This window comes from Phalacrocorax aristotelis, chromosome 4 (genome assembly GCF_949628215.1).
Source record: "Phalacrocorax aristotelis chromosome 4, bGulAri2.1, whole genome shotgun sequence".
NCBI classification, from domain to species: Eukaryota; Metazoa; Chordata; class Aves; order Suliformes; family Phalacrocoracidae; genus Phalacrocorax; species Phalacrocorax aristotelis.
The window spans coordinates 38,184,738-38,210,589 of NC_134279.1; the positions used below are offsets into that span (position 1 = coordinate 38,184,738).

Here is a 25,852-nt window from a genome sequence, read left to right on the forward strand (position 1 = left end):
GATTGTATAAAACTGACAACAAAAGGAATACATAATGCGAGTGAAACTATTAATATTGGGAGGGTCACATTGACTTAATTTGAGTTGAATTTAGAGAAAATACTGGTGTTGGCACATTTATGAAAAACACTCTGTGGTTGTTTAGAACCACCAGAAAGCACTTTTGAGTTTTGGGGGATTTGGGGTTTCTTGTTTGCATTGTGGTATTTTTTTTATGTCTGTGTAGTGGTTCCTACTTGAAAGACAAGATGTTGATTGCTGGGATTGCTTTTAGTTGTAGTGAAAGTCATTCTTGCTTGTGGCTCACCATAAAAGTCCCCTGTGCTGAGGTGATCATCACTGCTTGTCACAGTATATTGTGCTTTATGTGGAGGTAGAGAAATGCAGGCATTCAGATTCATCTTAACTTCTGATTGAGAGATCATCCAAGCACTTCTTTTTCAGTGGACTTGAGCATTTCTGTCACTCTCATGGCTTGGGGTTTACACTTTGTAAAATATTTTGGTAACACAGGGTTATGGTGTTTTGTGAAAACAAAACAATGAGGAAACCCAAACACATCGTATAGAGAGACCCCTTCAACCTTTTCCGAGTTGATTTGCCTTCTAAAAAGCAGTTGCTGTGTCCATGTAATTAAAAACGTGTCTGAAATGCCCGGAGATACTGTCCTAGCTTCCCAGAGTACTGTTCAATTCATAGCACTTAAAGAAGTGGTACAAGACTGTACTGGGTAAAATAATTCAATGGTAAGCACAAAAGGATGCTTGTGCTCTTAACAGCTCAACGGGGGTAATTATCAGGCCCTTAATGACCTTTGTTTAGGTTTTCTGAGGAGGGATAGAACACTAGACAAAAGCTTAAGTGCCCAAAATTAGAGTACAAATGGTCATTTGTGTGGCATCATTTAATTTAGTAGCTTGACTCTTTAGAGGTGCAGCAGTTTGCAATGAAACCTGCATTCCGGTTTATGCTTTATTTACATGTGTAGATACAGATGTAGATGTGCTTGGCTTTTAAAAAGGCTGTGTCTGTGGTAGCTAGATTTTTTATTTATTTTCATTTCCTGTAATGGCTGATATGCAACATTTTGCACCCTCAGAGTGTTTTATTACGTATTTGCACCTATATATTAATAGAAAAGTTCAATGGCTTGCTCCAACTCTACATCCTGTAGCAGTTTTTCTGCTTCACTTGCTAATTATGAATGCAAAAGCAATAAGCAAATTAGTGCCTGCTATATTATGATGATAGCTCTGTCTCTGATCCATCTAGCACTACTGACCTCCTTTGGGACCCTGCCTTTCACAATTTAATAACACAAAATCCTTCACCTTTATCGCAGAACACTTTATTTATGCCTGTCAGGCACTTTGGAGGGGATACTGGTGTCACCCAAGTGCAGATGCTTACTTTAGCCTTCCGAGTTAGCTGGCATCGCTTCAGTCACATTAAGTGAAGAGAAACTCAGAGAAGGTGATACAGGGTAGGGAAATGGATGATCTCAGCAATCCTCACTTATCTGTCTGTTGAAAGGTCTTAGACTGTATGGCTAGAATAAGGCCAGAGTACAATTGCAAATCCTATCTGTGATGGCCTGAAAGATCTATGAAATTCAGGTTTTATAAAAGCACTGAGGGGACAGCAGTATTAGTCAAAGTCTGGGTGATGGTGGGTGCAAGAATGATGAGGTATGATGCCACCTTTTGAATGAAGATCTTGGCTGCTGTGAGAATTCGTCAAAAAATAACGAGCCTAGCAACTCCTCAGAGCTTAGTGCTGAACACGAGGATCTTCTGGCAGTGTGAGCAGGCAGATCTAATCACTTTGAGTGGCCGTTTGGGTGCTGTTGACAAAGCTAGACAGCAAGCACTGTTGTTGGGAGAATTTTAACTTCTAAATGGTGATCACTGTACTAACAATTGAACATGTGAAAATGTATCAATATAGATGTCCCTGCATCCCTCTAGTGTAGTCCAAGCTCTGAATGTCTGAGAGTCCTGATTTTATTTCTTTCTGGATGCAGTGACATTGGAATTGGCCAGTCTCAGGATGACAGCATTGTGGGACTGAGGCAAACAAAGCACATTCCTCCTGCTTTACCTGTCAGCGGAACCCTGTCATCCAGTAATCCTGATCTACTGCAGTCTCATCACCGCATCTTAGACTTCAATACTACTCCAGGTAAGGATCCTTTTGTTGTTGTTCTTGACCTTATAATTTCCTTTCATTTATATCTCTCTTTTTTTTGTTTTTGTGGACTCCCAGGGTCTGAAGATGTGTGTGAATTTTTATTAACTGCATGCTGTCACCTGCACATTAGCCACATATTAATTCATTAGGATTTATTACATCTGATCCAACATACTTTACGCGAATGTATCAGATGTCTATTTTTCAAGTATGTAGTATACAGAGTGCCTCTTACTGATCGAATGCTCTGGGCCAGTGAAAACATATTTTGTTTGGTATTTTATAATTTGCCCCGATAGGTCAGTCTTTACAAGACTGCAGTACTTTCAAATAGCACAGTAGATCATTAACTTACAGTAAAGCGAAAGGGCATTGGACTAGGACACAGGACATGCTTTTCGGTCTTTTTTGGAACGGACTTATATAATCTTGTACTACATCGGTAAGGGACAGAGTTTCAAAGTTCCCTGTTAGTCACCCTGCCCTAGAGCTGTATGCTGAGTTCTTTGTATATAAAAGTGATTTAAAATCCCATTCTGGAATAGATAAAAAATGAACACATTTAGCAGAGAGGAACAAAGCATGAGGGCAAGTGAGGGAGAGAAAAGGCGAGGATATGAGAAGCTTGAGAGCCTTACCTTATGAGAAGGGTTTAGCTGGAGCTCCTGGCAAGGTTGGGATTTGGGCTCTTACCTGGCTGAAGGATGGTTCTTAGTGGGAAACCTTCTCTGAGTTAAGTATCTAAGTCTTTGCTGCTGGAGGAGAATATGGTGATGGTAGCTGAGCAGGCGCTTGGTTATATTAGTCTAAACTTGTAGAGTATTTATCAAAAGTAGAGTTGAAAATTCAGTGCCTTCCTAAGCCTGAGGGATTTCAAACCTTACCTAAAGGGACAGTTCTTAAACATCAGCCTACATACTGGCCAACTTGGTGCAACTGTGATACTGAGCATCATCTCATCTCAGGTTTTTTAGGGCTAGAGAAGGCTACAAGAAGGTGGTGTGTGATTTTCTGCCCCCCACCCCCAGCGCCTAGGATTGCTCCTGAGAGAGTGGGAAGATTTTTTTATTTTATTGTATCTAACAACTAGTGCCCAACACTTTGAAGATATTCTTTATCAATAAAAGCCAAACTTTTAATCAGCACTTCATAAATGGGTGAAGATTCCATTCTTCAGCTTGCCATTTACCTAGACCAGATGGTTCTAGGTAATTATTGTGCTCCCAATGCTGGGCAGAGTGACTGGCTAACTTCCAGAGCTGTGGGCATCGCTGTCTCACACAGCTCGAACAAACTCCATTAATTGAGAAGGAAAACCATTACAGATCTGAAGATCCTTCAATCACAGATGGAGTTTGAAGAAGTTTAATAAATGAATAATGTTCTACTGCTTGCCTTTTGCTTTGAGGCAAGGAGATAAATAATGATGTAATGCCATTGCTTCAGCGTTATAGCAGCTTTTCCATTACCTTTATAGAAAATTTCCATTATCTTCATAGAAAAAGTATTAAGTAATTAGGGCTTTCTCATTTAAAAAACAAAATAAAAATTATTTTTTTTCTTTTCCTTTCCTTAAAATTTGCCCAGACATCCACACGCTGTATATTTTTTAAGTAATTGGCAGGTGTAATTTTTCCCTGTGTGGAAAGAAGGGGAAAGGGGGACTGAAATAAAAAACACATACCTTAAGGGCTTTAGGGATTCAATTGCAATTGGTTGCATTGTAGATTGAAGAGTTGAATTATACTTCCTTATACTTTAAGACTTTGAAAAAAATTAAAGCCTGCAATTTTAATTCCTTTTATTACCTTGGACTAAATTAAACATGGAAAGGGAGGCAGCTTGCAAGAAATTGAATGCACTGGAGAAGAAAGAGAAAAGTGGTAGAATAGCCATCCTTTGAGGCTTTGGAGAATATCCCTCAGGACAGAAAATAAAACAACTTGCTGTTTTGGAAGTGTAGTCTTCGAGGAGAAAATGAGAGCAGCTTGAAATCTGCAAGGAGACATTTTAGTTTCTCTCCTGATTTGCTCAGGCTTTTTCAAATATACGTTTTAAGATTTATTTTTAAATGTTCAAATAGTGAATACGACTTTGGTTTATCTTCTCTTGTGCTGTCTTTGCTATTTGATTGGAAATCAAAATAATATAGCAATGATTAGCTGCCAATCACTGGTACTATTTTTTTTTTTCCCATGCAAGCTTTTTAAGGCACTAGATTCCTATCATATAGCATTGCATCCTTCAGTCTGCCACTCCAGTTTCCTTTTTTGAAAAGGAGTGAAGGGAAAATACAATGGCAATTCTCTTCAAGTGCTGTGTATTTAAAAATTATTGTGCTGAATTACTTTGTGCTGAAAAATTATTGTGCTGAACAGCTACCATTGCTGTAGCTGTTATCATTTTGGTTTCTGGCAGACTTCTCTGTATTTTGTGTAGTGCTTTTGCTACCTGCTCTGATAGGTAGAGCCTGAGAAATTGCATGGTAAAATACAGTGCAAAGATGATACTATTCCATTTGCTGTTCTCCGCATTTCTTCATATTGACTTCAGTGATCCAGCAGAGCAGGTTAGTTTCTCCTTGGAGAAAGCACTTGTTTCACAGGAGTGTTAAGCAAGTTCCCACCTTGGTATTGTTTACAGTAGCTTCCCATCTTCATAGCATTTTTCCAAGTGGCAAGTATTTCTGTAACAAGAGGCAGCAAGATCTAGAGAATGGTCTGGTTTTTAATAACATCTCTGGAAGGCTGTCTCTTAGCATGTACCTTCCTCGAGATGTCAAAAAATGTAAAAATTATTTTGGGCACTGCTCTGTATCCCTCCTCAAACAATTACTGAAGGAAGACAGGTCCTTCAGAGTTGGTGAAAAAAGGCAAAATTGGCTTGCTGGTTATAAGGTATTTGTACATTTGACTCAAGTACTTAGAAAAGGCTAAAAACTGGCATGTAGTGACACCTGTTATGTGTAACTGATGATGTAATGACTCAGTTCCAATGTGTTTCAGTATTAATGTTTCTCAAGCTTCAGAAATAGCACCGTGAGCTTAAAAGTTATGGGCTTAGTTGCATGAAATTCGTAAACTAATATATTTAAGCCTAAACAGCCTTTGTGGCATGTAAATCAATCATATCAGAGAGAACTATCTCAATGCTTTCTGAATTATTATTTTGGAGACATACAGCAGCAGTGGGAAGACATTAATTTTTGTTCTTTCATCACAAGATTTCTGTTGCTGAATAGATCTTCCTGTAGTAACTTAAATGCATGTTATGCACACTCAGTACTTGTCAAAAAAGATTGTGGTTGTGTGAAAGTGAATGTTTCCATCTGGCAGCTGTTTTATCAGTTTTTAAAATAATGATAACTTTTTTGGCTGTAGATCCAGAAAGCTTTCTATTATTTTCTACTTTCTTGTTCATATGACCTTTATGATAAAAAAAAAACCCACCAAATTTTTTGGAAAACATGTTCATTAAAGAAAGTATAATGACAAGATGCCCTGCCACACAACACTAGAAAAGATTATTCGTAACAGAGGGAAGAAATGAAAATAATTGAAAGTATTTGTCAGTTAAAAATACCTTATGTTAAAAAATATCCAGAGGTGGATAGCCCCACAATTTTGGCTTTTTTTTAAAAACTTTTTATAATACAATGGTAACATTCAAACTTCAGCTGATTAATGGGTCTAGATTTCAATATATTAATGAAAATATGGAAATATATATGGATTTGGTATTTCTGTATAGCTTATGGAAATACAAAATCCAAAATCCAGAGTTAGGCTGGTTATTTTGCAGATTTCCTGAAAACAGCTGCCTTGTAGGTGTTCACTGTAAGTTTTTTGTCATCAGTCACTTGAAACAATAATATATTTAGAACGCAAATATTTGTGAAGTGTTTTTCTATCTCTGGCTGCTTTAGTTCTTAATTACTAAAACATTGGCACAGAGAAATAAAGAGCAAATTTTCAGTCTGTTACTTACACATTTATTGTGATTTAAATGTGTCAAGGATAGAGTATTTTGCATAATTAAGTACTTGGATGCATTAGTACTACCGCAGTTTATTTGTGTATACATGCATGCTGGCTGTTATACATGCATCTTCCTAGCTACCTCTATGGACATGACGTAACTTTGTGTGTGGCACTATGTGTGAGTGTCAGACTTGGGTAAATTAATCTGTTTTCTTAAAAATATCTGTAGGAAGATTGACACTCCTATCACCTAATTTGCTTTAACTATACTTGTATGTCAGTGTATAGGATAGTATTGTTGAGTGTAATTGATTTTTGTTAGACTTAAATGGAATTTACCAGGACTCAACACCTGTAAAAATCAGACTGCTCATTAGTTTGTCTGTCCAAACTTTGGAAAAGTTAACAAAGTTAACCTATTTTTGTGGCTTGCCCCAGCAATAGCCTAACCAACTTCTTTTTCTGGTAGTTAATAAAACTAGTCTTTCATTAAAAACAAAAACAAACCCAAACAAAAAAAAAACCATAACTCCCCCCCGCCCCCCAAAACAAAAACAAAAACAAAAAAAAACCAAACAACAAATAAGAAGGAGAGAGGTGAAACAATGATACTTAAGTAAAAACTGGTAGCACTAGTAATTAGACTCGGTGTAACTGATATTGTTGCTTGGTTTTGTACCATTAATTTTTTGTTTGCTTTAATAAATTGCATACCTTGCATGTAACTTTTTTCCAGACTTACCAGATCAAGTTCTGAGGGTCTTCAAGGCAGATCAGCAAAGTCGCTACATCATGATCAGTAAGGACACAACAGCAAAAGAAGTGGTCATCCAGGCTATCAGGGAATTTGCTCTCACGGCAACCCCTGATGCATATTCTCTATGCGAAGTCTCTGTCACACCTGAGGGTGTAATCAAGCAAAGGAGGCTTCCTGATCAGTTATCCAAGCTTGCTGACAGGATACAGCTGAGTGGCAGGTGAGATTGGAGACTGTGAGCTGAAGCTGAAGATGCCAGTTTATTAAGTAAAAAAAATCCTGTTAATAGGAGTATTATTTAATTATTAATGTTGTGTTTCTTTACAAGAAAGTTCTCCTTATGCCACTTCTACTTAATATGTAGGCCTGGGGAAATTTGATTTATTCTAAGATTTCAACTGGGTCATTACTGTAACTTCCACTAGCATTTGAGTATATTGTATCTAGTGTCTTTTTAACTTTTGTTTTTGCAGGTATTACCTGAAGAACAACATGGAAACAGAAACTCTTTGTTCAGATGAAGATGCTCAAGAGTTACTAAGGGAAAGTCAAATATCCCTACTGCAGCTCAGTACTGTTGAGGTGGCTACGCAACTCTCTATGAGAAACTTTGAGCTATTCCGTAATATTGAACCCACGGAATACATAGATGACTTGTTTAAACTCAAATCAAAAACAGGTTGCACTAATCTAAAAAAGTTTGAAGAGGTGATAAATCAAGAAACATTCTGGGTGGCTTCTGAGATTCTGAGAGAGACCAACCAGCTGAAAAGGATGAAGATCATTAAGCATTTCATTAAGATAGCACTACACTGCAGAGAATGCAAGAACTTCAACTCGATGTTTGCCATCATTAGGTATTGCCCCTTAATAATCTTGCTTATAAGTAAAAAGCAAAGTCTTACTTATGTCAGTCTGAAAAAATGTATTTAACAGAGTAAACCAGTTAATACTGCTAACAGCAACACTTGGCAATCCAATAAGGAGGGCATTTTCCAGTATTCTGAACTTGGCATTGAATTGTTTGCTGAAATAGTAGCATTCCAAATAATATTATGTACTTATTGCTCAAGACAGTGAGGCAGGAGTCATTGGGGAGCATGGCACTAGAGAAACTACTGCCTTTCGCTAAAAACAAAGACCAAAAGAAACAGCAGTTATATAAAGAAAAATTATACCGTTGTCCTAAATGAATGGGTTAATTTCCCAAAAGGAGCTCATCATTTTATACATAGTTCCCAGTAGCTTGAATTCATTGAGCCATGATATGTTGCCTTTGGTTTTCTTTGTATCAGCGATTTCTTGGATGGAACTCTGATAATAGTCAGTAGCAGACTACGATGCCATATAATAAGCCGTAAATAAAGATCTTTTAATAAGAATTCAAAAAAGCACTGAAAATCTCAGATAGAAAACATTTCTTAGTTTTGGAATGAAAAGGAGGAGAGGAAACGCCAATGTGTGTGTTTATACACTTTTTTAAAACATTCACATTTTCTTTAGAGTCTCCCAAGTTAGGCAGAAAGAACCTAACAATGACGACAAAAAAACCCACAAACCCTAAATATTGTCTTTCATAAAAACGCTCGAGTAAGATGTATTAAAATGACAGTTTTACCAGTGTCTTTGGCAAAAGCCCATGTCACATCCAAGCAACAGATTGAATGTGACACTTTTTCTGAAGATCACTGGTTTTGAATACTATTCAAACGCGTCAAGTTCCAAAGTCAAGGATCCATGCTAATAATCAGTCTCCATCTCTGACACATGAAAATCTCAAGATTTAACTCTGCTATTTCAGATGATCTCAATGAGAAATAAAAGCAGCCTGCCTGCTAGCAAAAACTTGAGCGAAGGACAGGTTCTAGATAGCAAATTTTCCCGTAGGTCCACAGGTAAAAATTAATAGCAAGACAGGAAATGCCATTAAGGGAAAAAAACCCTGGGTTTTGTACCAGCTACAGCTTCAGAATAACCTCAGATATACAGAGTCTGCTATAACAATTTGATCTAAACGCAGTCAGGTGGATTATTGCAGCAAGAACGTGGGTCACTGTGCTGTCACCACCTAAACGTTATGTAAGTGGAAGATGGTTTTTCCTCCAGTCTGGTAATCTGGAAATAAGCGGTGATCCTGAGGTACTCTTAGATTATGATATTGTTATCAAATTTGGACACTGTTCCAAGTAATACAAATAAGGTGTAATTACTTATCCAAGTGTAACTTTTATCTGTTTATGGTTACATCACGCAGATGTGTCCAGTTTTTACAGCTTTTATAAAAATTATCTTAATTGTTCTGTAATATACACTGGCAAAAGGAGTTTTCGCTTTCTGTTTCTTTATTGACATTGTCGTGCTATGCTATTCTGGCTACATGGTATTTCTCCTATACAAAATTAACTTGGTTTTTTCTAGGGTTCTTTTTGTTTCTTTCTATTGTTCTTGAACTTTTTTTCACTTTTTTGGTTTTTTTTCCAGTGGCCTGAATTTGGCACCAGTTGCAAGGCTCCGAACTACTTGGGAAAAGCTTCCAAGCAAGTATGAAAAACTATTTCAAGATCTACAGGACTTGTTTGATCCATCTAGGAATATGGCAAAATATCGTAATGTTCTTAACAGCCAAAACCTACAGCCCCCCATTATCCCCCTGTTTCCTGTTATCAAAAAAGACCTTACATTCCTTCATGAAGGTAAAAGCAGAAGTATGTCATCTTTTACCAGCTAGGGAAAACTAACTTTGCTACCTAATAACTGATGTTGTAAATTGTTGACTGTAGGAAATGATTCCAAAGTGGAGGGCTTGGTCAATTTTGAGAAGCTGAGAATGATTGCGAAGGAGATACGCCATGTTGGTCGCATGGCATCTGTGAACATGGATCCTGCTCTAATGTTTAGAACAAGGTAAGTGTGTTGTATTAGGCAGAGCTTTCCCAGCTGAGAGTACGCTAGATATCAGCAAGAAGTGCTTTTTCAAGTGCCCCTTGTTGAATTGGAGCAGTACGAGTTCTTTGTTGTTAACAATTTACCAAAATTATGTGGTTTCTGGAGAAATCATTACGTTTTGTGTTTATCAGTATGTGTTAGAATGTTCTGTATTGTTCCTTAGCTGCCAGTTTCCTCATAAAAATAAGATTCCATCAGTGGGCGGGAGGGGAGATACTGTCTTGAACACCTATGCATTATTCTGTCTGAAACGGCGTTGCGTGCCAGCCTTAACGTTTTGATTTAGTAGAAGTGGGAATGTATCTGAAGTAGTGTCAGCTAGTAGTGTTAGAAAACGTGGAGTGAATGATCTTTGGCTTCATGTTAGATCAGCTTATTGCATACTCTTTTTCTTAATTTGAACGAGAAGAGTTTGTAATATCTGACTGTATGCCCGAGTCAAGGCTCTCTTTAATGTGTTTGGGCTTCCAGAACTGCTTGTCCTGAGGTCTGGTCTTTTTCTTTCTGAGCTTGTGATCTTTCTCTGTCTCTTCTTAAACCCATGCTTTACTCTTCCTGGCTCTCACTTGCAGGAAGAAGAAATGGAGGAGTTTGGGGTAAGTGGCTGGAGACAACGCACACAGGCATTCATTCTTCCCTTACCATTTGCATTGTTTCTTACTTGCTATCTTTAATTTTCTGGTGCTTTGACATTTTTTTCTTTTAACCCTTTTATACTGACAATACTTTTTAATCCAGGAGTGCTTTTGAGGTTAAAACCCAAAAGTTGTGAATTATTTATAAGTGGTTGTAGATAGGAATGGGGTGTTCTTCCCCCCCGCCTCCAATTTAAATTGCCAAAGAAAGTGACTTTCAGTAAAAGAGAAATTATAAAATGGCAAGGTTGCAAAAGCTGAAAATTGCTGTTAACTTTTTAATGCCTAATAAGCAATTATCACAATCAAATACAAAAGTTAAAACCTACAGTATCTGCTAAACTAACTTATTTTCATATTATAATTCAGCCATCATTTTTACCTCTAACAATTCAGGAGCAATGCATAGCTTTCATATAGACACACACACATTGAAACGTGCATGACATTTCATCACAAACTAGCTGATCATTTCATTTAACGTAAAGCTGTCTTCAACCTAGCAAGTTACAAGGAAGACCTATTCTGTGAAACTGAGCTCTACATTTTGTATATGGACTGATTTAAAAAGTATTAGAGCGCTTTCAAAATGCCGTCTGTATATGTATTGAAATTTGAACCTCAACTATAGTCTTCTGTCAGCATTGCCTTACTGCATGAGCTTTTCCTAATGCTCCAGCCTTCTCAGTAGCTGGCTTATGTGAGAGAGCTAGCTTGAATGCTTTTCTAGATGTGTGAAGTGATATTGCCTAGTTGGAGCAGAATAGGTTAAAATATTTGTGTAATTAAAATAGTGCCTGTAAGCAAGTAAAAATATTTCCTGACCCTCATCTTTCTATCTTTTATAGCTATTTGACTTACTGGAATGAGGCATGTAAGCTTTGACCGTAGACTGACATTCATGCAATCTTTTGCACGTTTCATGTTTATCAACTGATATCGTGTTGGACTAAGTCATACTTTTCCCCTCTTTCCTCCCCGTCATGCCCCTCCTTCACTCCAGGTCTCTCAGCCAGGGTAGTACGAACGCAGCCGTGCTGGATGTCGCGCAAACGGGGGGTCATAAAAAGCGGGTCCGGCGGAGCTCCTTCCTTAATGCTAAAAAACTGTATGAAGATGCTCAGATGGCACGGAAAGTAAAGCAGTATCTCTCAAACTTGGATCTGGAAATGGATGAAGAGAGCCTTCAGACACTGTCTCTGCAGTGTGAGCCAGCCACCAACACATGTGAGCGTTGTCATTTGTTATGGATTTCAAAGAAACTGTTAAATATACCTCTGCTTCTTCTCCAAGGAAGTAATTGGGAACAGTAAACAATGAGGTGGAAAACGATGAGTTTCTAAGTACTGAATATGTATGAATCTTAAGGAAATCATCTTACGGATTGACAATATAGAGACATAGCGTTTATGTAGGGGCATAAGGCTTTCAGGTGATGTCATGCTGAAGTGCACAAGGGTTCTTTAGATTTGTCCGTACAGAGGGTATGGAGGAGCCAGAAGTTTCTCTACAGTTCTGTTATACTCAGACTATTGGTGTGAATAGGGTTGATCATCCTGGATATCTTGGCACTGAGAGGGTAAAGGGGATTTCCTTAACGTCCAGGTGTTTCAGAGATGCCTGGAGGGCTGTGCCTGGCTGCAGCAGAGGGAGACATTATGCTGGATGTTGGTTTTATTTTTATCTGCGGGAATGCTGTATCTTACACCCTTCCCTTCCTTCAGGGTAGCAAAAAGTAGAAATTATATATCCATTCTAAACCAGTTGTAGTCCTTATGATAGCCCAGTATAACTTCTGGTCATGTTTTTGATATCTGTAGGAGTAGTCTTATGAGAGTTTTATTTTGAGAAAGAGAATAAATGTTCTTTGATAATGTACATATTTTAAACTGAGTTAAATCTCCCCCTCTTTTCCTCTTGATCTTTTCTTTTTATCCTCCTGCATTTATTGTACAAGTATTTGAGCACCTTTCAATTATTAATTAGATGGCTTTGCACTGCTCAGATTAAAACTCCCACAATATTTTTAGCGAGTAGTCATTCTGTGCTTTTTCCCATTTCTTGCAAAGTGCCGAAGAATACAGGAGACAAACGATCTGGAAAATCTGAAACGTCACCGGTGGCTCCCCGAGCAGGCATCCAGCAGAAGGTGCAGCAGCAGCAGCAGCAACATAAAGTAAACCAAGCATTGCAGGTCCCTGCCGTATCCCTCTATCCTTCTCGCAAGAAAGTGCCAGTCAAAGACCTCCCACCATTTGGTAAGTGGAATGACAGAGTTCCGTTTAATACTCTTGTTTGTTTGCTTATGTCAGGGAGATATTATTAATCAAATAAGGTTCAGACACTTATTTCTGGTAGTATTAAATGCAGGCTCTGCCAGCTCATGCAGTGTGTATGCATAATTCTCTTCTCTAGAAATGGAAGGGAAGAAATCTAGGAAAACATTCTGTCAATTTTATCAGTATAGGTATTTACCTGTTACTAGTAGCTGGAAAGAATGAATGTTTCTGACTATCTGCCCTGGGATCTTGGCTTAACTTCTCCAAAGGGATTAGTGACTTAGGTCACTCAAAAACTCCATCTGAGATGCCTCAGAAGTTTTGGTGTTTTTTCAAAGGCTGAACATTTAATGTGAAATTCAGGCCTGCTGAAACTGGTGGTCCTGTTAGAAATGTAGGCCTGAAGTTTCACATTGAGAATTGTCCCTTTGGCTTCTGTTCCCTAGCGCTTTTTAATTGTTGTTATTCAGTCATTGCTGCCTGCCATGTCGCTTAGGAAGATACTGGACCATATTCTTCTAATCTGATTTCCAAATTTGTGCCCCAGCAAGAGCTTAATTCTGATTTCACTTTATATTAATTTTATTTGTGCACTGCTTAAGCTGCTAGCAAAACATTAGAAGCAGCAAAATGAGTAAGAAACTATTCAATATTCATCCTGTTCTTGTTGATTTTTACCATTAAATTTTAATCTTAAAATAACTTTGAGGTGTCATAGACTGCATTTTTGCTCATGGAGGGAAAGTTTCTGAAAACTGACTAGGTTATGTTGATGAAACAGCTGTAAATTATTGATAGCAGCATTGTCATCAACAGATCAAAGATAAATTCTATATAATGCTGGAAAATAACCTCTACGTCAAACGTTGGCAAAACTGTCAGAGAAGCTCCGTCTTCACTTTTAAGACTGTCCCAGGGTCGATTTTTGAGGGGAGGGGAAGAGAAACATGGGTAAATGTTGCCTGAGAGAGGAATTCTTGATGCCCTAGATCTTTGCATCATACATCATCTTCAGGATGTTTTTACTCTTTAGTTTCCCAAAATAAGCTGCTGCAGAGATAGTTCTCAGAAATGAAAGGGAGAAAGGCAGCTGCAGGATAACCTTGTTTTGTAAACCTAATCTCAATAACCTCCTTTCCACCTTTCTTTGACCTTCTAGGCTACTCTTAATAGAAAAGAAACAGAACAGTTTCAATTCTTACTATATATCCCTTCACTAGCCAGGGAGATTTGCGTATGTTTGTGTTCAATGTAATTTTAGTTCAAGTTTCTCAGTAACAATTACTATGCATATCCTTGATTTATATAGGCAGTGTTCTGCAACACCAAATCTGCGTTGAGTTTTCTGTGACAAAGTATTTCTTTTTATGGTGGCCGGAATGAAAGATTGGCTGCACTAATATGCAGAAATAAAGCACTATATATTAAACAAGAGTAGGTTTAAACATTTTGTTTCATTTAAGCTGGTGTCAGAAACTCACAAATATACAGGAAAAAAATTTAGGGTTTTTCCCTTATGGTGTCTGCTCAGTAAATGCATTGTGAAACAGAAAGATGTATTTATACTGAACTTTACATCTGCCTACATTAATTCTTATTTAAAGGCATTAACTCCCCACAAGCTTTAAAGAAAATTCTTTCATTATCTGAAGAAGGAAGTTTGGATCGTCACAAGAAACAATCTGAAGACACAGTCTCAAGTGCATCTTCACAGCTGTCTTCTCCTCCCACTTCACCACAGAGCTCTCCAAGGAAAGGTATTAGGCGTGCAGTATTTCTCATCCTGTTTCCTGAAGCTCGCAGACTTTGGAAACTTCAGAGAGAGAATTTGGACAGTGAGGATAAGCTACTGCTGCTCCTATTTTTGTCACATATGGTCAGAAAGAGGACAGGAAGTGTAGTGCAGAGCGGGATACATGAAAGAATACCTGGGAAACTGATTTCGGGATGCCTGAAAGCCCATTGGTTAGCAAAACCCAGGAAAGGCAGCCTGGTCTGATACAGGATTTGATGCAGTAGGTCACTCTCACTGCAGCTGCTTCTGACAAAAATATTCCCATTGTCAGTGTTTCCTGCCAGTGGAAGGATGTGCAGACTGAAACTTAAAATCTTTGTACAACATTGAGCATACCAATCGCATCTGGATGCGATGTGACTTATGCATGACAGGCAGGCAGGCTTAAGATATTTGGGATTCAAATCACTAATAAACAATGTTTTACTAGCAGCCTGATTATTCAAACAATGAATATGGATATTTGAGGAATGGTATACAGATTGGAGCTTTCTTGACTGAATTCTTTTTAAGTGATTTCACAGAGTTTTTTTTAAAGTGGATTTAGGACATTAAAGGGATTTTTTTAAAGCTTTTTTTTTTTTTTCATTGTACAAGTTCTGGTTATGAATTGACAAAACAGAGAATGGAGGTATTTTCCTGCAGTTTAAACAAATAAAAATCCCTTTGGAAGTATGGTAGCCTGCTTGTATTGCCGATAACTTGTAAGTTATTATCTTTTCAGAGTATTATAAAAGTTCAGTTTAACAGTTACATAATATAACATTATGGTAAAATATACTGAGGTTGGGTCCTCATAATAGGAGTTCAAAATGCTAATAAGATGAGTGTGTTGGAGACTTCTCTGCAGCAATAACTTTCCCTAAACTGCACAGGGATGGTAAGGATTTGAAACTTGTGGGACTATCACATTTTCTACTTTCTTATCAAATGAATAGCTAGGCCATTTTCTTAACGTGGTAGGTGGCAGTGCCCATCAGTTGAGGCTTTATGTCTCCAGGCTAATGGACCTAACCAGTTCCTCCTCTCAGAAGCAAGAGCAGTAACAAGATTAACAGTTCACCAAGGACCTCTGGGATAGGTGGGGTTTATGGAAACAAAAGGGGAAAAAATAAATCCAAATTGATCAGCAGAGATCTGAAAAGGGGAGAGGTGAATATGGCAAGAAAGTACAAATGCCTGTCCAAAATATATTGAAGTGATATTTACTAAGGTCAGATGGAGGAGGATGTTAAGTAGAGAAGACTTAGATGATCGCCTTGAATCCTTGGAAGCTATCATCAAGATTTCTCAAAAAAACTACAATAGCAAAGAGTGAATTTATGTAAACATGGTCAGGCCTGTGCATTTCTTGAAAAAGAAATTGGGATTTTGTATTTGGCTCATAGTGGGCAAAAAGCAAATAATAAACATGATTATAAATTTGAAAGAAAAATCCTTGGTTTGGTGGTGACATTAAGCTAATGCTATGTTCTTTCAGACAAAAATGGCAGCATTAATTCTGTGCGCTCAGCAAGTGAATTAGGTTAGATCAGTTGAAGTCATCTTGGCAGGTGTAGACCGAACGCAAAAAACGAAAACTGCAGTTACTTGTGGATGTATGTTCTTTAATGATCTTAGCTGGCAAGACCATTCAGCACAATTTCGTTTAATACTAAAACAAAAGCTGAATTTGATGAATTTGCTTCTGTGACATGGTTTGCAAATTTTCTCAGCCTGGCAGTGTCAATGCTACCTCCAAATTACAGCATAATTTTGGTAATATATGCTATTTGAAATGTAATTAGTTAGCCAAGTACCACAAAGAAAGCTTGAAAATCTGGCCCTCTCTCAGCCAAGATACGCAATAAGCAGTCAGCTCAGACATCTGGGCTTCACATTGTTTCTGCTGTTCATCTCTCAAGTGTAGCTTTGCAGAACAGGAAAACTGTTTGAGAGGGTCTCTTGGATTACTTTAAGAAGTCCAGGGCGTCTCTTTCAGTCCAATCTTGGAGACATTGTTTATGTACAGGCAGTTTTTTGAGAAGCGATGTTTCATAATGCGGGGAGACAAGTACGATAATGCATTTGAAAATAATTTGGGGGAGGAGGGCAGAGGAGGAGGAAGGTGAGCGGTTGCTTTCTGAATGAGTAGTGCATGTTCCCACAATCTTAGACCTCTTATTAAGAGACAGAATACACAGTGTTACACAGTTCTGCTGTGTATCTTTACCTTTTTGCAGTGCTGCTGCTGTGTAAATGTAATCGTAGTTTTGATTTACTATGGTAGTAGTATCGCCGGCTGCCTGGCAATAACTGAGCAGGCTTCTCGGAGAGCCTGATTAACGTGATGTTCCCTTTGCAGGCTATACTTTGGCTCCTAGTGGCACGGTGGATAACTTTTCAGATTCTGGTCACAGCGAAATTTCTTCCAGATCTAGTATTGTCAGCAATTCATCTTTTGACTCTATGCCAGTCTCCCTGCATGATGAGAGGAGACAGAGGCATTCTGTCAGCATCGTGGAGACAAATCTTGGTGTGGGAAGGATTGATAGAAGAATCATGATTGAACCAGATCAATACAGCTTAGGGTAGGAATTTTATTTGTGCTTACTTACATTATACTTTCATATAGATTGTATGTGGCATGTATTTGTATATGTGTTCATGTAACTTCCCCTGTATCTCTCTGAAATACACTTTTTCTCCCCTGCTCTTAAAAACTATTTCAATGCTGCATTTTGTGATAATGCTTCATTTTCTGACAGGAAAAGGTTTTGCACTCCTGAGTGTGTGATGAGGTCTACAGCAGCAAGACTTTACCTCAGTAGATTTTATCACCTGAGCATTTTGTAGTGCTGTAGATTATCCTCTTTATGGCAGAGTAGTATCCTAGCCTGTTTTCTAGATGGGGAATTAGTAGAGTTAGATGAGAGATTATTCATACAATTATTCAGTGATCAAGCCGAAAACAGAAGTAGCTAGTAATTTTCCAGTCTGTTTCATAGAAAAGTGCATATTTATCTAACTCAAAAATATTTTCCCCCAAATATCTCTTCTAGTCAACAATAATTGGAAGCTAAAATTCACATGAGGCTGCTGGTTTTCTAGGTAATTTTCTAGGTAATTAACTTCTGTAATGGTGGGGAAGCTGGTGTTATGAGGACTTCTCTAAATCTCTAGCAGTGAGCCTTGTTCTGAAAATAATTGGAACTCTGGCTCCTATTTATTCTCTACTTTCCTGAGCCATTATTTGGATGCTTCAGTCCTCTGAATGGTTTCGGGGTTTTTAATCCTGTGGGGTCTGTGGATGGCAGGCCTGTTCCAAAACTGGTGAACTTCAGCTTTGGAAATCCCAGGCTGTGCGAACTCTTTAATGAGAGATCTTAAATATTTGGAAGAGCAGAGTTCCAGTCTGCATAGCAAGCTGTCCTAGAAGGATGAATCCCAGGGGCCTGGATAGCCGCTAAACAAAAGCGACACTTCGTTGGTTTTCTCTGCTGCTATGCAACTGATAGCGTCAGACTAAATCACCGAAAGGCTACAGAGAGCTCACTTGCTCTATGAGGTACCATGAGTTTCCAAAATTAAGGTTAAAATATGTTTCCATTTGCAAGAAATGTGGAAAAGTTGGCTTTTAGAGTTTCCTAAGCAGAAAAATAAATCCGAAAAGCTGAAACCTAAACCTGAATATCGGCCACCTCCTGTTAAAACTCTGTTTCTAACTTCTGATCCTTTGCTTTGCATGGCTGGAAAAGCAGCAGAAACACTATCTGTCAGTCTGTTGCCCTTTGTATATGTCAATGTGGTTTGCCTGTCTTAAAAGGCTGCTGCAAAGTTAAGATTTTTACCTTTGGAAATTACTCCACTGAAGTTTTGTCAGGATATCTATCCAGTAATTTTTTTTGTTTGTTTTATTGAGGATGAATTTGAACGTGTTCTCAAAAGTGAATTAGTCATTAATGCAAATAATTCTTAATATAAATGGCATCAAAACCTTCAATAATAGAATCATAGAATGGTTTGGGTTGGAAGGGACCTTTTAAAGGTCATCTAGTCCAATCCCCCAATATGCTTGGTTTTCTCTTGACTGTTGAATTCTTCATGGGTCTTGTAAATGATCTTCAATTCCAACACATGATTTTTTTCCCCCCCCCCCTCCCTCTTCAATGTGCATCTAGCTCATATGCACCACTGTCAGAGACCAGAGGCCTGTATGCTGGAGCAACTGTGCTTTCTTCTCCTAGTACAGAAGAACTGTCACAGGATCAGGGGGACAGAGCTTCGCTTGATGCAGCTGACAGTGGCCGTGGTAGCTGGACTTCTTGTTCGAGTGGTTCTCATGACAACATACAAACCATACAGCACCAGAGAAGCTGGGAGACTCTGCCTTTTGGACATGCTCATTTTGATAGTTCAGGCGATGGGGCAGGACTGTGGGCCTCGAGCAGTCATATGGACCAGCTGATGTTTCCCGATCATGGCACAAAGTATGGCAGGCAAAGTCAAGGTAGGGAGGGCCTTGATCAAGCACAGTCCAGAGCAAGCTGGGCATCCTCAACAGGTTGCTGGGGAGAGGACTCAGAAGGCGATACAGGTACCATTAAGCGGAGGGGTGGGAAGGATGTTTCAATTGAAGCTGAAACCAGTAGCATAACATCTGTACCAGCAGAGGAGTCAAAGCCAGCTCCCGTGCCTGCTCATATAGCAGTATCATCAAGTAGTACAAAGGGGCTTATTGGTAAGTTAAGTTTTGTTTACCATGAAGTATTTTAGTTCATTTGCTTATGGTTCTTTGTATTGTTCTAAAACTGCATTTTTTTTTGTCTGGTCTGATTTTTTTTTTTAAACGCAAAACAGAACATTTTGCAGTCTCTCTCAAATTTTCCCCTTTAACTGTGCATTCGTTGCTAGGGAAGATATCACTTATTGTTGATTCTCAGCTCTGGCGGTGCCTTTGTGTTTCAAGAGAGCCTGCCATACATCAAAGAAACTAGCTCAACTGCTGGACAGTGTTTTGAGAGGTTGATGTATTTAGGTGTCTGTTCTGAAAAGTGAATTTCTCTTCACAGTAAGGCTCCACTTTCTATATTTAGATATCTTAATAAATGTGGCCTGATTTTTTTAGAAGCCTTTTACTTTGTACATCTGTATGACTTGTCCGATAATTGTCAATATTCCTTACTTCTGAAAATGGAATCACTTTGTGCTTAAATACCAACTGAGAAGTTTCTTTGGACTGCAGAAACTGAAGAGGTTCCTAAGAAATTAGAGCTGAAATACATTTGTAATCATTCAACAAAAGAAAGATCAGATAATATATAAATTAATATGGAGGTGTCTTTGGCAGTGCTTAACATTTTTCTCATACTGTTCCTTCAACGCATCCCAGCCTTTGGGCCATCCAAGACATCTGCATTCTTGTCTTTTTCATGCCTTTCATTCCCCTTTGCTTTGCCTTTCTTCAGTTTAATATGAAGGGCTATCTAAAAGCCATTTTGCACTGACACAGCTGAAAAAGTCTGCCAGATTGAGGTCGTGCTGAGACCACTGTGATAAACTGTCTTTCCATTCTCTGCCCAAGTATATTGCTTAGCAATGGCCCATTGCCTCAAAGCTTGGGTGCAGATCAGAATCCCTGACCTATAAAGAGGGAGAAGCTGTTCAGTTTAGGACTCCAGGTTCTGATTCATGCCACTCTCTAATTTTACTCTTTGATGCCCTTGGTTTCCACCAGAATGTGGAACAAGCAGGTCCAAACTTGCCTGTCAAGGCAGTGCTTTCCACTACATTGAGAGACTTGAGAGAACATGAAAGAGATCTGAAAATTCAAGCCACACATTTCGATACACCTCAGTACTCTTACCTAATTAGGCTGCAAATGTAACTCTGCATATCACTGTCCAACAGAAGCCACAATTTTTACATGGTGGTTCTGCACTGAATAAGCATTGACTTCTTGCAGTATTTCAATAGAGTTGTTCTATAGAATTTCTTCTGCATCAGAGTTACTTTCAGAAATCTTTGAACAAAATTTCTCAGAAACTTCATCATGCTGCTTTGCTCAGTTAAAACAATTTGTTCAAGAAATTACTTCAATTATACTGGCAACTATTTGGTTTTGTTAAAATATGAAGACTTTATTTTTAGTCTATAAAACCTCACATCCAAGTAGCACCAGTCCGTTTTAAGCTTGTACTGCCCTTTCAGTCAGTTCTATGCCGCATAATGCGGGGTGATGTTGTCATCTCCACTTGTGCAAGAATATACAGTGTATGACAAGCTACAGGGAGTAAATTGTCTGTGTCAGTGTGTTTTCCTGCCACGTTTGCCTTTAACACGTCGTCACTTATAGTACAAAGGGCTGGAGCCAAAAAAAGCATTCAGTATCAAAGGCCCAGCTGACTTCTTTAAGTACATAACTCCAAAACAGATAGTCATGCCTATCTGCTGTGTGTCCCTGCAGATGCTTAAAATTCTTAATTGCTGCTTCTTCCTGTGAAGTCTCTGCAAGAGACAACTTCTAAGTATGCCCAGAGTTAAGTCCTGTTCAGGTAAACAGTTGCACCTCAATGAGATCCACAAACTAGGTGCGGTGGTCTTTCCATCTCCTATATAAAATCATATCCAATCATTGTTCTTACGGACATACTTTCAAGTTTTAATTTTGCAGCTAATACAACTGTAAAAGCAGCAGGCAGTAATGCATACAGAAAGTATGAAGATGAAGCCTACTTCTCTTCCTTAACTTTTCGAATGCCCATCTTCAGGATTTAGATAGATAGTCATGCGTTTGGGGAGATGCCAATATTAATGATGGTTGCCACTTCTGTGGACTCTTAAGTCTTCCACGTTACTTTGATCAGTGTACGTTTTCTTCTATACAATAGATGGATGAGCTTCAGTTGCTAAGTTTGAACAAAATCCCCATGTAATGTGGCAAATTTTATCAGGGTAATACTTCACTGTGGTGGTAATAGCTATATCCTGTGTAGGTTGCGTATTCTGTACTTTCTTGCATGGCTTATTTTTCAAGACCTCGTTGTCTACCATACGGTAGTAAACGTCTGTCCTTCAGACCTGCGATGTGGAGTTGCTGATGTTCATTCAACTTTCACTGTTTATTTTCCTTTGAGCAGTTTTCCTAACACTATCTCTTATAATAATCTGTTGTTTTTCCTACAGCACGAAAAGAGGGTCGATATCGGGAACCACCTCCAACTCCTCCTGGTTACGTAGGAATACCTATTGCCGAGTTTGCAGAAGGTGGTTCCCATCCAACCAGAAAGCCTCCAGATTACAACATAGCACTTCAGAGGTCTAGGATGGTGGCACGGACATGTGAGACCCATGGGACATCAGCTCCTCAGCAGCAGTCGCAGGGCCATTCAGCTAGCAGGCCTGTGAACAAACCTCAGTGGCATAAACCAAATGAGTCAGATCCACGACTTGCTCACTACCCGTCTCAAGGGTTTTCCACAGAGGAAGACGGTAAATTTCTAATTGTTAGATTTTGAGTGTGCTGCATGCAAAAACGGTTAATGCTTTCACAGACACAAAGCAAATTACACAAATTTGTTCTGCCATAGAAATTCTTGCCATAATTTGAGCTCTCTTCCATCTTTCAAAACTTGCTGTTTGTTAACTCTTTGGAAGGGGAGGAATTCAGGTCATCCTAAATAAAATTTTTAAATTTGGAATGTAGGTCCACCTGAATCTTTGAAAACCAAGCAGTTGGCTTAGGCAACTTTTCTGGAGGTGCCTGTGTTCACCAGGTACAGCCCTGACTGCCCTGAAAGTTTCCAGCATACCTAGTGTTTGGCACTTACGATGTATTTAATGGTTGAAAAAAATACCCTGGTCTATAGAATAGCTGCTCATCTGCCCCCTAGAGCATCGTTGGTCAGATTTATTTGGATAGTCACTCACATTCTACTTAAAACTTACACTGTGGATACTGGGTCTTCCACACCAATTGCTTAACATAACAAGCCCACGCTTTTGCTACCTCGCTTGGCCAAGCGTGTCTGTATCTTTATGCTTTAGCTCAACTATAATCATAGCTGTTTCTCTGTACAGTGCAAGTGTAGCTGGATTGCCTCTTTAGGGCTAGGTGTTCCCTAGCTGCTGTGGTTTAACCCTTAAGGCTTAACTCCTTACTAAGGTTTTATGTCCAGGATGAAGTCTGCAGTTGAATACGATGGAAAAAAATTAAGTCTTCCTTAATTGAATTGCCTCAAACTTTGATTATTACCATGACAGAGAATTTTAATTTTTTCTGCCAATGATGACTAAAGCTGCCCTCAATTTTTATGCAATTTTAAGTTAAATAAATAACAGATGTATTCAAGGAAAAATATAAGATAGCTTTACATAGCTCCTGGATATCTAGGAGTAGCTGTTGTGTTCCTCAGGCTGAGGATTGCACCTAGCTCAGTTACAGCAATTGTGTTATTGTCTTCAAGAACAGAATAACAAAGGAAAACTACTCATGAGACCTGAAATGTACAGATATTTGGATTGTTTTATAATATGTACCTAGTACAACAAAACAGAAAACACATGAGCACAGTACAGGTTGTTTCATTCAGTAGCAGTCTTGTTCTATATGAACTAAATTCTATTTTCCCCTATCCTGTTGTGTTCGCAGAAGATGAACAAGTCTCTGCTGTCTAAGACTCGGGGCTTTTCTGGATCCAGAGTGAGCCACCTTAAAGGAGAGCACAAGAAGACGTCCCTAGAATAGGAGCCTTGGAACTATAGTTAAAGGATGGTGGACCTATTTGCCTCCTTCCCTGCCTTAAAGCAGCATGGGGCTTCTTCCTCCGCCCCTCCCCCTTCTGTCCCCTCTCCCCTTGCATGTGAAATACTGTGAAGAAATCGCCCTGGCACTTTTCAAACTGTGTTGCTTGAAATGCACAGTGCAGCAATCTCCAAGCTACCACTGTCGCTGTCTGCCACATCACACAGTATCATTCCAAATTCCAAGATCATCACATCAGGATGATTAACTCTGGCTGCACTTCCCAATGCCTGGAAGGGTTTTTTTTTAAATCTTCCTTTTTAGATTTTAATCACAGTCCTAGCACTTAGTCTCATTGGGATAATGAGATAAGCTAGTTGTCAAATTACATTTGGCCTTTAACCTACAAAGAGAAAAACGCATTGAAATCCTTCAAGGAGGCAGTGCTTATTTGCTTGTTTACAATGCCTTTGTTATGATTTTGTACGTTTGCGTTTTGGAAAGCAAATACTGCATCTGCATAGTAATTACAGTATTATTTCGTACCTGTAAGTAGGGTTGCCAGCCTGAGCTCCTGGAAAGAATATTGCTGTCACGTGGCTGAGCAGGGCAGAAGGGAAGGCAGAGATTACGGGGATGCAGCCTTTCCTTGACCTTCTCGCTTCACTTTTAATGTGCCCCACCCTGGAATCTTCAAAAGTGTGCAAATGTTAGCATTAATGGCATCCTCAGCCGGGTCTAGTGTAAATGCAGAAACAGGCGCTTACAACTGGCCGGTGATGGAAGAGGACACTGTGTGTCTCATACCTGTGCCTTGTGGAATACAGGATGGCATACTACACAAGGAAGTGTCCCATTCTAATGAGACAGACGGCAACCCCACCTTTAAGTTATTTTTTTTTTTTTTACTACAGTAGTTACATTAAAAGAAAAATTAACTGGATAACATTGCAGTGAAGGCAAGTTGGGATGTCACAGCTTGTGTCAGCTGTTAACACTGATCTAATAACCTCCATCTATTGACTTCGGCATTAGGGGATAAACGAGCCTTTAAGTAATGAAAAATAACACGTTTAGATTTGCCAGCCTTTGCAATGCAGAAATAGTCACAACTGTTAATGGCTTCATGGAACACTGCATGTGTAGAGAAGGCCAATGTGTAGCAACCACCTGCTCACAGCTGCTATTAACTCTATAATGACTGAAATGACCCTCCCCTCTATTTTTGTGTTGTTTTTGCACAGACTCCGGAGAAGTGAAGGCTGCCAATCCGAGTAGTACTCAAATGTGAGGAACTGCTGGTCTTGGATTTTTTTTTTTTTCCATTGAACTCAGCTGATCATATTGATCAGTAGATAAACGTAAATAGCTTCAACTTTTAAAGATCAAATTGCAGTGTTTTTTCACTGTATCAAGCAAATGTCAGTGCTTTATTTAATTCTCTCTCCTGTAATCATAGCTTTTGTCTATTTGCTTATATATCACGTTGTCAATTATGCATTTGTAATTTTACACGTAATATGCATTATTTGCCAGTTTTATTCTCAAGGCTATGGACCTCATGTGCATATAGAAATACAAAATCCTAGCGCTATCACAAGTTGCACAAATGTTATATAAGCATTAAGTAATTGTAGACCATAGGACTGCTAATCTCAGTTCGCTCTGTGATGTCAAGTGCAGAATGTACAATTAACTGGTGATTTCCTCATACTTTTGATACTACTTGTACCTGTATGTCTTTTAGAAAGACATTGGTGGAGTCTGTATCCCTTTTGTATTTTTAATACAATAATTGTACATATTGGTTATATTTTTGTTGAAAATGGTAGAAATGTACTATGTTTATGCTTCTACATCCAGTTTGTATGAAGCTGGAAAATAAATAAATATAACATTAATGAAGTCCATATTGATTCTTATGCATTTTACATGTTCCACATACTTGAACAAATTTATGAAAAAATTTTACTTCTCTGTGTATTAATATTAAAGGGACATTGCCAAGTGATGTGGGCAAACCATCGGTGTGGAGTTTTTCTTAATGTATAGTTGTGTTGCTGACAATTTTTGAAAAGTCTGGTGTGTGTACTGCTGAATGAGAAGGACTGATGTTGCGTGTCCCCAGCTGAAGCATTTGAGATGCCAAAATGAGAAGTTCCTGTCGGTATGGTCTTAGGTACATATAGCATGTAAAGAGTTTTAAAGGAGGGATCGTGTTGATTTGATATTCTGTATGCTGTAAAAATAAGGAATGCATGTTTTAACATTTGGGCAGGGAAAAGTATGCAAAGTGGTCCATTTGAGTTTTTACCGAAGCAGATATTTCAAGTAATAAAGCAATAGCATCCCCAGTAATGAAAGTTGATGTTAATTCAATGTCAAATCTGTAGATTTGTTCTTTTCCAGACGTTAGATTTTCCCATTATTTTCAGTAGTATGCGGAAGACTGGGTTAAAATGTCACTGCTAATGCCATTATCAGCTATATCCCATTTAGCTTTGAAATGTTTGACAGGCATTGCCTCCAAATCTCAAATGAGCTCATT

General features: G+C 38.6%; 1 protein-coding gene across 13 annotated transcripts in view; it reads left to right on the forward strand.

Moving 5' to 3' along the window:
* RAPGEF2 (Rap guanine nucleotide exchange factor 2) overlaps window positions 1-25,212 on the forward strand; it is a 190,209-nt gene extending 164,997 nt beyond the window's left edge. For 7 of the 13 annotated variants that reach the window (XM_075091045.1, XM_075091038.1, XM_075091043.1 and 4 more), the window contains 13 exons: window positions 2,024-2,181; window positions 6,907-7,147; window positions 7,401-7,784; window positions 9,409-9,620; window positions 9,708-9,831; window positions 10,446-10,469; window positions 11,512-11,735; window positions 12,578-12,766; window positions 14,392-14,544; window positions 16,927-17,152; window positions 18,743-19,302; window positions 21,747-22,052; window positions 24,549-25,212. In XM_075091045.1, coding sequence (XP_074947146.1) covers window positions 2,024-2,181; window positions 6,907-7,147; window positions 7,401-7,784; window positions 9,409-9,620; window positions 9,708-9,831; window positions 10,446-10,469; window positions 11,512-11,735; window positions 12,578-12,766; window positions 14,392-14,544; window positions 16,927-17,152; window positions 18,743-19,302; window positions 21,747-22,052; window positions 24,549-24,595 — 2,848 coding nt within the window. In that variant the 3' untranslated portion in view covers window positions 24,596-25,212. Of the gene's footprint in view, window positions 1-2,023; window positions 2,182-6,906; window positions 7,148-7,400; window positions 7,785-9,408; window positions 9,621-9,707; window positions 9,832-10,445; window positions 10,470-11,511; window positions 11,736-12,577; window positions 12,767-14,391; window positions 14,545-16,926; window positions 17,153-18,742; window positions 19,303-21,746; window positions 22,053-23,211 lie in introns of all 13 variants that reach the window. The other 6 variants (XM_075091039.1, XM_075091041.1, XM_075091050.1 and 3 more) reach the window with 4 other exon arrangements.
* Window positions 25,213-25,852: the final 640 nt, after the last annotated feature.